The sequence below is a fragment of the Branchiostoma lanceolatum genome, chromosome 2 (genome assembly GCF_035083965.1).
Source record: "Branchiostoma lanceolatum isolate klBraLanc5 chromosome 2, klBraLanc5.hap2, whole genome shotgun sequence".
NCBI classification, from domain to species: Eukaryota; Metazoa; Chordata; class Leptocardii; order Amphioxiformes; family Branchiostomatidae; genus Branchiostoma; species Branchiostoma lanceolatum.
This window is the reverse complement of record NC_089723.1, coordinates 29108503-29121535: the sequence shown is the minus strand read 5'-3', so window position 1 is coordinate 29121535 and position 13033 is coordinate 29108503. Positions and strand designations below refer to the sequence as shown.

Genomic DNA, 13033 nt, shown 5'->3' with positions numbered 1-13033 from the left:
CCTGGACCATATCAAAAGAGAAGGGCTAACAACCCCTCCCTGTTGACCTATGGTGGCACTATGTGGGTCTGAATGAATGATAGGCCACCAGCTAACAATACTCAAGGGGCACTCCAGGTTAGGGGTTACATGAAATTGGCCAACCAATGAGGATTGAACATGCACTTGACTCACTAGCATCAACCATGTCTTGACTTTGTCTTGATTTTGTGTTCATTGGACTGTCTAAGCTTTGTATTCATTTACATGTACACATAAATTCATAGTTTTTGGTTAAATATTTGTTGTTGGACTACAAATCTTTCTCAGTCACTGTCGAATGGTAGTAGATGCTACCTGGAACATCTGACTGTTTACAACATCTGTCCAGTTGCTTGAGCAACTGCTATTTTGGGTACATTTTCATTCAAAAGGTACACAAAGCTGTAGAATGGCAGTAACATTACTGATAACATTTCCTTCCCCTGTAGTATAATGTACAAAACTAATCGACAAACATTTTGTCAACAATTAAATCAGCAATTAACAGTTTACCAATCATCTGCTATCTTGGCATGTTTTTTAGGATGCCCACTGGGCAACTCAGTACACTTGGGCCCTTTTCAAAGCCATGTCGCACATGCTCTGCATCGGATATGGCAAGAGACCGCCGGAGAGCATCACGGACCTGTGGCTGACGATGGTCTCCATGATATCAGGAGCGACGTGTTTCGCTCTGTTCATCGGCCACGCCACAAACTTGATCCAGTCTATGGACACGTCTCGGAGACAGTACCAGGAAAAGGTCAGAGATCGATACAGATCAATACCAATCTCGCTTTCCACGGGATTGGTTCTCGGCTATCTCAGCAAAAGGCTAAAACGAAATGCAAAGTTACAATCAGGTTTCTTTTTCACACCACCTATCTATGAATCTTTAACATGATGTGTGGTTGTCAAAGATGAGGTGATACAGAGGGTGCATTGCAGGGTTTTCCCCTAAGCTTAGATCTTATCCCATCAGTTTTCACCTAATGGCTGGTTTTGACCTAATACTAATAATCTGTATCAGTATCATATATTGCAGCTTTTGTCTATCAAGATGACAGAATGACTATAATTTATGTACTTTACACTATCAACCAGATTATATCAACTGATGGAATAATAGGACCATTTAAGTGTCAGGAATAGTAACTTCTGTGCATCATGGTTTTACAGAAACTTTGGAAATCAGACATCATCAAATTTAAGGATTTTCATAATCTAATTCCGAAAAAGAAACTCTTCTTCTTCAGTCTATAGGTCAGACTGAAAGGCAAGAGCACCTTTGTTGAGTAATAAATTGTTTTTGATATTACATGTCATTCTGTTTTTTTCTTCAGTTCAAGCAAGTTGAAGAATATATGCAGTACAGAAAGCTACCTGTTCACCTGCGCACAAGGATCCAGGACTACTACGAGTACCGGTACCAGGGTAAAGTGTTTGATGAGGATAACATCCTGGAGGAACTGTCCATACCACTCAGAGAGGTAAGTCCACAAGAGCTTTCATTATCCAACCATACCTCAGTATCCTTTAAGGTGCTAAATGCAAGATTTGGGCAACAGAATCAAAGATCTTCTGAATAACAAAATCTTCATGTTATTGGCAATTACAGGCACTAGTTAGTATCTGGATCTGAGTATTTCAGATTTCCAGCATTTACGAATAGCACAAAGACAACCCGCACTATCATAAGACCCCTTATTTTTGTGGTACCAATATCAAATAGATACTACATGTACAGTGTATTTACTTCTCTACAAGGGAATGGGTCTTAAATTCATCATCATCTACTGGTTCTGCATAATATATCACCATCCATTGTAATAGGATTGATTCGACTTACTATGTGTAGAAATGACCAGAAAATTTGAAATAATATCCCAATCTTACATTGAGTGCGCCTTTATTTTAAGCTGGTGCCACACTAGCTGTCGACGACCTTCTGCCGAATTTGTTGATTGCCACAAGGTCGCAGAATTTCAAAATCACCAGAGAATCGAGCATATTTTTGGACACGGCTCACCGACCTGCCAAATGCCAATATTGGCATTCTGATCGTATTCCGTTTGAAAATGTCCTTTTGAGATCGCAGAGTCGGCGGGCGATTTGTTTTCCTGCCATGTGATGCCAGCTTCAGAACATCATACAGTTGGTCAGCAAGAAGAAATCAAACTCGCCGCAACATCATCTGGATAACCTTTTCCCTACTGCCTTTTGTTTAATGTGATAGCAAAATTTTTGGTATATCAAAACTTTGATCTGTCTCATGATATAATCTCCCTCGGGGACAACAATACATTTGGATCATATCTACTTTGAATTCTAATACTAGTAACCTAAGAACAAGAAGCTGACATGATACTCGATTATACTGCCATCCAAAATCCCTATCATGTTCATCAAATCAAGCCATGGCTAACTTGATTAATTTGTATCTAATTGCAGGAAGTGATCAACTACAACTGTAGGTCCCTTGTGAAAGCGGTACCTTTCTTTGCCAATGCTAACCCAGAGTTTGTCACCGATGTAGTCACCAAGTTGAAGTATGAGGTTAGTAGTAGTGATTACTTTCTACTAAGTGCCTTTGTTGTAGAAAAAGTTGGTTCATCAACAGTTATACAAAACAGCAGTGGACGACATTTCATATCTTTGATAATCATGAAAGACATGAGCATAATATGTAAAGAAGACAAATTGCATCCTTACAGATGAGAACTAAGGCTTCCAAAAACCGCAGAACCATGCAATGCATTACAGAAAGAATGAGGTTCTTCATCTTCCACTGCTGTCAAAAAAGATTAAAAGATTTAATCAAACCAAAGAAGTTTAGCTTTAGTTAGAACATTTAGCATTCAAATGTCCCATGTTGTTATTGCTTTTTATTAGTTGTGTCTTAGGGGCAAGAATTTGTAATGAACGTATTATTTCAAAAACAACTATTGCAAAGTTATATTACAGAGCTGAAGGCTTTTAAGGCATGCACATACTATATGATCACAATATATATTAATTTTTGTAATTAGAAATTTGCAGGGGTCTGTTAACATTAATGCTGCTTACCTATACAAGGGTGAGTCAGAAAGTAAAGCCATTAATATCATAGCAGGTTGATTTTTTAATGAAATGAGATGAAATTTGGCACAAATGTAAAGGCACATATCGTCTTGTGACTGATATCTGTTGTTCAGATTTTTTGAGTTGACAAGTTGCATGCCAAATTTTGAACTCCTAACAGTTTCTCTTTTACAGCTGCTAGGATGGAGAGAGGTGTGATATTAGAGTCAGTTGAATTCATAGCCGAATATGTGATGTGTTGATTAAAGGTTTTTGTAGACTACTTTTCCCATTAACTAGGAGAAACGAAACTTATATTTCATGTTATGTATAACGTTATAACGTTATACAATAACAACTAAGAAGAGTGCTGAGTTTTGTTTCTGTTAAGGGAGACAGAAACCTTTAATCAACACAATGTATAATTCAGGACCCTGATGTCTGCTCTGAATTCGACTCATACCTCACTTCACTCCAGCAACGAAAAAGAAGAATTGATTGGTGTTCAGAAATGAAATTAAGCATGATTGTGGTTTATCATAGAGATATTCATTTTGATACATGTGAAGTTTCACTCTTCCACAATAGCTCTAAGTTGGTTATGGAAATTTCGTTTGTGCTGCTGATTGAACCTCCCTTGTACTGCATGCTCTTTGCTTCTGATGGACTTCCAAGGGTGTTCTCATCTTGAAATAAACTCATAGATATCTGAACAACAAATTGAGATTCTGAAATATCAGTCTCCAGAAGAGATGGGCCTTTACAATTATGCCAAATTTCAACTCACTTCATAGAAAAATGAACCTGCTATGATACTAATGACTTTACTTTCTGACTTACCCTCATATGCTCGCATGCTTGATCTTCAGTCTGAGGTTCGTTCGCTTTGCTAATAAGTTAATAGATTTATGCCCAGGCATTTTAGTTGCAAAATATTTTTAGCGGACACAATCATACTTTTTTTGGAATTCAACACACTATCATCTTAAAGTACTTATGTCACCAATGACACTATAATACAACTGTTCCTGACTACAAGCAACCATCGTAAGTATTATGCAATGAACATAGAAGTTTGTACAAAATATACACCCAGTTCTGATGTTCTTGAACACAGAATCTTCTTGAACACAGAATCTTACAAATCATACATCCAGTTCTTGATTCCTGCTGCCAGGTAATCGAGTTAGTACCAGCCTGCGACTTCATAATAGAAACGATATCCAGTTCAGAACCTGGTGTCGCGACTCGCAAAAACATTTTTGAGAAGTAAACAGTGCATATTAATCATCGTAAATTACATGTAACGTTAGGCAAATGTTCATAATATTAGCTTTTCTGCTTCTCCAGAGAACGTTTTTCATTTCCTGGTGGCATCATCAATAACTGGAAGTATGATTTGTAAGATTCGATGTTCAATAACATCGGAACAGAAGGGTGAATATTTTGTACAAACGTTTTTGTTCATTGAGTAACACTTATGGCGGTTGCTTGTAATCAGGAACTGTTGTATTTTAGTGTCATTGCATGGTGACATAAGCACTTTGATGCTGCACTGTTTTGGTGAGTGCTAACAAAAGACAACGTCTCTCTGTTATAGGTCTTTCAACCTGATGATTTTATCATCCGGGAAGGTACCTTCGGTGATAAGATGTATTTCATTCTGGGAGGAACAGTGGACGTGCTAACAGCTGACGGTGAGGTTGTTACCACATTGCAGGACGGCGCTTACTTCGGAGGTGAGGAAAATTGGCTACAGTACATACATACAAAAAATGTGCATTATGTAGTAGTTCAACACATTTCAAAATTTCTTTCTTCTTTACACTAGAACTTAGGCTTAGCATTTGGTTGAGCAATGGCAGTTTTCTGTCAGAATTAAAATGTTTAGGCCATTGTGTCTGCATTCATCATGCATCATAAGTTTTGCTTAAAGGCAGGTATATGTATAGAAGGGACCCAGATATTGTGAATTCAGTTATTTTCACTGGGACTTAATTTTGTGGTAAGAGGGGAAAGAAGGTTTTTGAGGTGTTGTAAGTTTGGGGCTGTAGTAATAAGATGAAAACACATATTTGGGGTGTTAACATTTTGTGGTGAAGAGGTCACCATGAAAACAACCCATGAAGTTCCTTAGCACACACAGAGTTGGCATATGCGTGCATGTCTTCATAAAGATGATAATGTTACTTCCCAGCACTATACTTATGATTTATGCAAAATGTTACATCTTACATCTGCAGAAATTTGCCTACTGACACGGGAAAGACGGATGGCCAGCATCCGAGCAGAAACGTACTGCAACCTGTTCTCGCTCCATGTCGACCATTTCAACGAAGTGTTGCGAGAATACCCCAAAATGCGGGAGCACATGGAGGAGGTGGCACAGGAGAGACTCAGCAGAATAGGTAGGGGCAAATTCTCTCAAACTCTGTAACTGCCATTAACATTAATCTGCCGGGTTACATAAATCCGCCACTTTGAAAAACAGTGGGTTTGAGAGATCTCTAGTTCAGCACAGTTTAGATATACAGGAGTGCAATTTTATACCGGGAGACAGAGATCTGTTTTGACGTTATAATATCTTCAGGGTGGCGAAATTATGTACCCCGGTGGAATTATGTTTAACTTAGTAGATGTTAGTTGTTGGGATGGTATGCCGTTTAAAAAAAGATAAAAATGTTCATTCCCTAATGTTTGTAATGTCTACATGATGTACAGTAGAAAAGGATTTATTCCATAAAATGTGTCATGAAAAGATTCTGTCCAAAACACATCTGTTCCTTTCAAATTGTTACCAATGAATGGTTTCCTTAACAAAGGCTGTCAAGTACAGCAGTTGATAGTGTCATATACAGCAGTTGCTGTCAATTACATACTGTATACTATTAGGGCATTCAATGCCACTAAGAAAAATACATGGGCAAGGAATTTAGTCCACTGTTCACTCCTATATTATCAAGTCTGCATTTCCAGTTGAGAATTGGACATGCACATGTTGTGAAGTACTTAATATATAACATATTTATATTGAAGAAAATGACTGCCAAGTACGTAACAAATGCCATTCACTTCAAAAGATGTGCTTAGTAGAGACTGCAATCTGCTGAGCAAATTCACACAGGTTTTGTAATGATTGTCATTTTTATGAAAAATGGAGATTTTTCATGAAGATATTGTTTTGAGCATGTTTGTGTGTGTGTTTGTGTGTGTGTGTGTTTGTGTGTGTGTCCGGATGCTTGTAGTCAGCATAACTCAAGAATGTCTGGATGGATTGTAATGATATTTGGTATGTGGGTAGGTGTTAGGAGAACAAAGGTCAAGGTCGATTTTGGGCCCCCTGGTACATGACACTAGAACTGCATTGGCGTTTTTGTCAAAATCTTCCAAGGAGAATAACTGAACAAAGGAACGACAGATTTCCGTATTATTTAATATGCAGGTAGCTTAGACAGAGATGTACACAATGAAGTGCAAATTATGCAAATTGGGACTTAAGTTGCATAAGTAATGAGGGAAAATCTATATTTCCATTCTAGGCATGCTGTAACAGCTGACACCTGTTAGTTTCAAAACTGGGTCAAGTATTCCCCAGGGGCCCCACAGCTAGTGGTCAAACCACAAAGGGATTATACAACTAAACCTGTATACTTGTTTTTATTATGTGGATAGCTTAAGTGTTACTTGATATAATGAAACGGTATTCATGCATATCAGAATTTGCATAATTAATGGGGAAATATTATAAACCCACTCCATTCAATGGTACGACAGTTCAGAAATGCAACATATGTAACTGAGAAATAAAGGAACATTGTTAGATAAAAGTTATGCAAATGAAGACCTAATTTGCATAATACAATTATATTTCATGGAGATATGAGGTCTCCGAACTCTTGTTTACATTGTAGTAATAATCTAAATCATCTTTACCTAATATGATTATAGATAGTATATGCAAGACTTTCTTCGTCCATAATCCATTACTGTAACATTAACTTTTCCTTCATATAAACTAAGGTACTATCATATAGCTGAAGTTTTTACTAATTATGCAAATAAGTCCTAAATTTGCAAAATCTAACATTATGTCTCTATCCACATAATTTGTCCCAAGTAGAAAAGTATACCATTATAATCATATCATCATGACATATATGCAGTGTTACATCATTTTGACAACAATTGCCTAATTGATGACTATTATTTTTGATGACGATTATTAACCGTTTCTCTATTTCTAAAAGTTGCAAATGGCATGAAAGTGAAAACCCTATTATTTCCCACTAAAAGTATAATAGAAGTTTCTGATTAATTGCAGAAGTGTCATATTAAATGGATGCGGTATATCAATTAGTTCCAACTTTGGATAATGTTTATGTGGTTAGTATTCCTAATTCACCCAAGTAACATACATCACATGGACGTCATAATGTCAACTGTAAAGGTGTCACCCCATCTGATTAATAGTCATTCAAATTAGTCCTAATTTGCATACTATCAGCCTTGGTTACACAATAAAATGATATCCTTTTTATTTAGTACAGACTTCATTAGTATTCTAATTGATTATGTAAATTAGGTTCTTATTAGCTTAATTCATGCTTAATTCATGCTCCTGACCATTTGTCTTAAATCAATGTTACATAACATCCCTGCCATGCAGCACAGAGGAATAAGAAAATATCAACATCCCCATCCATTTATGGTAGGTGCCATATTTCCCAGCATGCCGGTCCCTGACATCAAGTAAATAGGGTAGCGCCCATGGATGCTTAGCGAAACCAATACTGCTTAAATTGCAAAACCTGTAATAAACCTGTAATAATAAAAAGAACCGATTCAAAACCAAGATCCAATGTGTAAGGATTGCAAAATGCTATTAACGTTATGTAACATTGTGTGGGAAATTTAATTGTATTTCCTTCTTCCAACTTCAGGCAAATCTCACAGCAAACTGAGTCGGAGTAACCTGAGTCTGTGCGCGACTCCCAGCGGATCCGGCGGTCCCAGCGTCCCACCGAAGGAGGTCATCACGGTACCCAAGTACAAGACCATCCGCATCACACCGACGGGGGACGTCCTGATGATCGACATCGACGACCCTGACGACGAGTACTCCAAACCATCTTGACCAAGCTGAGAGCGACGCCATATCTTAGAGAGCCATGTAGATGTATAGATAATATCCCAGGGATTAGTCTTTGGCAGTCACTGTGAACGTAGGATGATGTCCGAAGCAAATGCTGTCCAATCTGTCTAGAACGATGTGTATAATGTACGTAACATGCTGAGTGTAAGATACTAGATCTATACAGTCTTCTTTTGTTGCATGTATATTGACAGCAATGAAAGCTATAGTTTTGAGGTTGGAGAGCAAAGAGGAGGAGAGAGATTGCGTGAATTAACTGGACTCAATTCACATGTAAATTTGTTTATACTAACTTAGTTCTAAATGTTCTTAAATATATTGCAATAGGTGGCTTGCAATGTGAGTTTAAAAACCACTGGTTTGGAGATGACTTTCCTGTACAGACTCCAAATACTGGATATTTGTTGCCATACATCATACAATGTTACAAAATGTACATGTACATTGTATTGTATAGAAGTGTAAAGCATTTTTGTGATCCAAAAACTTTAAGTATTATACATGTTTGTAGAAGGTATACAGTCTCCCTGGGATGAAGTTTGATATTTCAATATTGTTTAGAAATGGATGGTAGATACAAGAGATCGAAAACTTCATGAAGATGCCCTTGATACTTACGTCTTTACGATGTCATGAATGACATCCAAATTTTTGCAGGCCAAGACATTCAGGATGGTGTTGAGAATGATGTCCTCCTTTGAAGAGTATGTGGATTGAAACAAACTACATTTGCTGAACAATTTGTGAGCTTTCTAGTATCTTATAGTTTATCATGACCACATACTACCTACCAGTGTGTTGCTATTTCTCCTGAGCATTAGTTCCCTACGTGCCGTCCTTATGTCCAGAATTAAGCTAGGGCACATGTATCTAGACCACCTACACAAGGACATTACAGTGTGCAACTTTGTAGTGAACTACAGAGAACTTGACAAGTATAACTAGCATATCAAAGGTTTCAGGGACTCATAAGCCAGCAGATTATACTTGTTTGGTTTGTTGTTAAACTGTTGTGATAAGGTTATCAGTAGCATTGTGTCTGTCAGTATATAGGAATATCTTGTACCCTGTATTGGAATCTATTAATATGTACATGTATATCAATGATGCTGAGGACTTGCAATGGGTAACCCATAACCAGCAGATTTGTTGCATCTCTACTAGGGCTGGATACCAGAACCTGTACAACACCATGAAAAATCTAAGCCCATACTGTCATTGTACTGGTACTGTACCTAGACAAAATTACATCATTTTGTGACTAAAACATGCAATTCCCACAACAAAAATTTTGCACTGGAAAAATATGAAAACATTGTACGGGCATTGACATTAGCTCATCGTTGATTTGAGATTCATTTGCAAATTTAAAGCAGGTTCGTTGCATGAGATACAAAAAGTCCAAGTTAACATTTTGTTAGCTGTTTCAGTAATCATTGAAGACCACAGGTTACTTTCAAATTGTTGAATTATTCAGGTACAGGCTTGGAACTGAACCTTAAAGTTGAACCTCTGCACTGGCACCGGATATTAGGTACGCAGCCCTAATCTCTACTCGTTTCAAATCTGATTTGAAAACTGACGGCAGTGAAATTGGGTTTTCCAACATGATTTGAGGCAGCATTAAAATACACTGTGTCAAAGAAGTCACACAGACCTCTATCCACCTAGTTATAAAGACTATCGTTAACTGGCATGTACCATGTATCAACGAAGTTTGAGAGTGGTTGTGCCTTACCTTCATCACTGATTTGTTTGGCTTTATGAAAAATCCACTAGTAGGTGAAAACGTGTCCATGCTGACTTATAGATCACAACAGTTAAAGAAGAAATGTTAACCATCTCTTAGGCCATACTGATTTGATTACTTGGATGTCATCCTCCTGGTACTCTTAAATTGATGAGAGCGTGCAAAAATGTTCCCCCCCCCCCCCAAAGTTGTCTTCATAATGAAATCTAAGAGCTCTGGAAGATTTTACAAATGACTGAAGCTAAAGAATAGGGTATACCAAACAATAAATTCTTTACTTAATCTGTTCCTTCACATTTTCTTGGAAGACTTTGGAAAACTTTGCTCAGGGGACGAAATACATACATATTAAGTAAAAGTTTCTGACAAAATCAGTACGTTTTACTATAGGAAAAAAAGGCATTATATGACATTAGCATCTTTAATTTCTTTTCTATTCCTTTTTTGTAAAATTTATGGCATATATTTGCTCATTTTGCAGTATGATCACAAACATTGTTTGTTGGAATCCGACAAAAATTGATGTGTGCACAGATGCCATCCATATAATCCAGTAAGCGTGCCCTTATTAAACAAAAAAAATTTTTCGGATTCTATTTATCATAAGTCAAATCAGTATAGGGCCAAGACACATAAATGTGAACCACTAATCTAATCTGCTGTGAGTGTCAGAAGAATCTATCCTGCTGGACAGGGTAGGGGAATATAGATGTCAACAGTCCCAGAGTGTGTTAGCTGTGAATATGCAATTTTAGTAGTCAGATTCTAAGGAGATCTATCTAAAAATATGCAAATTGCTAGACAGGAGGCTAGGTAATACATAGACTTTCTTTAGACCACTGTGTATAGTGCCTGGACAAACACTTAGATGCAAGAACTCTTTTTGCACAGTTGATCTGCATTCTATTTTCCTTCTTAGATTGAGGACAACCTGGGGTTGACACATAAGCCTGGGCAATGTGTTAAAGTAGTGTCTGCGTTTTAGTTGTGTACATGTACATTGTACAAAATGTAATGGTGGCTGCAATGTTAAATTGAGATATACCTAGCAAATTGAATGTACCTTGATGTTTGTTCATTGGAAGTAACAGTCTTGGTAACTGTTATTTTGGCATCAACTTGCATAGGAAAGTTGAGTCACCACCATTGCTGGAAACAACAGTCTTAGATCTGTTGTCAGACATTTGAACACACTACACAACTGGTGAAATTCACTGGTCTTTTGACATATGTTGACAAACAGGCAAATTTGCAATGCCCATGTCATTGATGACAAAAGCATTGGAAAGAAGGAGCCAATCTCTGGTATATCCTGTTTTTAGCTTCTAATATACTCGACTAGAACTGTTGCAATATACTTATTTTGCTGTTATCACTTCCAATGTTATTGAAAAAGTCCACTAAGCGAAATTCAACTTCTACTTTTTTGGTTTCTTTTTGCCTGGTAACCCATTATATAAAGGAATGGAAGATAAGAACAGAATTGAAAGAGTAATTTCCAAGCAGATCTTCTGGATGAAAATTGTAACAATATTTCTACCTGCCTCATTTTTTGATACACTGTCCCCACAAAGAAACGTTTTGTTGGAAGATTTTCACATTGAAAATTCCTGCATGTCAAGGGAAGAACCCTTTCTCTGTCTTTTCATCATGATTTTTCAAGACTGAAACATGGCAGAAACTTCATACGTGTACTATATATACTAATATATATACATATATGTATATATAGGTGCCATTAAAGAGTTCATTTTCTGATCAAACATTACGATAATGACTAAACAACCCCCCCCCCCCCAACTCCCCCTAGATGATCTGCTTGGAAATTATCAAGAAAGAGCCTTTAAGTACATGTAGTTTGAAAAGTTCTACACAGAAAAAAGACGTGGAGAATCTAAATAACTTATCACCTCAGTAAGGGTATCTATAGTATTAAAAACATATGAAGTTTCGGCCATCTTTGAGTCTTGAAATATCGTGTAAGAGAGAACTTTGTTCCTTGACATGCAGAAATTTTGAATGTAAAAATCTTCCAACAAAAGGTACTTTGGGGGGGGGGGGGAACAGTGTATCCAAAAACAAGGCAGTTAAAGAAAATGTTACGATGTTAACAGAACAGAAAGGATTTGCAGATAGATCAATTTATTTCATATATTTAACTTGCTTAAATGCAAAAATCTCCAACAATGTACACTATGGTTCAAGAGCAAAGATTGTGTTCAGAAAAATGTTCCTCAGTCTGTTAGCCTGTTGCAAACCCACGCTGAAAACAAATACAGCATTCTAAATATATACTGGGTTCTGATTTAGCTCTGCAATTAGACCTCGGCAAGCAATCAGAACCCAGTACCTATCAGAAAACTGCAAGTAGCTTTGAAAATAAAGCCACACATCCGGCAGGGTCTGCAACAGAGCCTATTCCTCTTCAAAGGCTTCAAAGAAAATTATCATACATTGGTGTGAATTCACAGATTTTCTGCTGAGATTATTACCATTCCCACTGCTTAGTATAAGTCATACATATTCTTGTTTGACATAGAGATGTTGCAATTGACTTGGAGAGAGTTTAGCACACCCCCATCTATGGTACTGGCACAGCCCAACAAAGGGACATATCACATCTTTTTCATGTTTTCTCTATATTTGTATTCAGAGACAGAAAATATAGAAACAAGACTGAGTTTGAAATAAAAGAATAAATAAAATATACAGCCGGTCAACATCCTAAGCGAAGGCATCTGGCTTGCAACTCCAAATATTCTGAAACGATTTCTGTACAGCACAATGTTATGTATATTGGGATCCGTTTGATTGTTGTTCCAATAGTCACAATCATTGAATCTTAGTTCTGCTGACATTAAATTTTCTTGGATCATACAGACATGTCTGTGCTTGATTGTCTCGAAACTTCTGCCAAAGTCTTTCCGGCATTTTTTTTCACACTGATAGTATTGTTAAGCAATCTCACTACTTTGCTTGACGGACAATGAAAGCATGCTAATGACATACAGTACTGCCAAAGTGACCTACAAGAAGCATAATTTCACGAA

At 37.1% G+C, this 13033-nt stretch overlaps 1 protein-coding gene across 4 annotated transcripts in view; it reads left to right on the top strand.

Moving 5' to 3' along the window:
- Positions 1 to 12860, top strand: part of LOC136428438 (potassium/sodium hyperpolarization-activated cyclic nucleotide-gated channel 2-like) — a 38791-nt gene extending 25931 nt beyond the window's left edge. For all 4 annotated transcript variants that reach the window (XM_066417935.1, XM_066417933.1, XM_066417934.1 and 1 more), the window contains 6 exons: positions 566 to 784; positions 1365 to 1511; positions 2473 to 2577; positions 4682 to 4820; positions 5325 to 5489; positions 8022 to 12860. In XM_066417935.1, coding sequence (XP_066274032.1) covers positions 566 to 784; positions 1365 to 1511; positions 2473 to 2577; positions 4682 to 4820; positions 5325 to 5489; positions 8022 to 8215 — 969 coding nt within the window. In that variant the 3' untranslated portion in view covers positions 8216 to 12860. The remainder of the gene's footprint in view (positions 1 to 565; positions 785 to 1364; positions 1512 to 2472; positions 2578 to 4681; positions 4821 to 5324; positions 5490 to 8021) is intronic.
- The last annotated feature ends 173 nt before the right edge of the window (positions 12861 to 13033 follow it).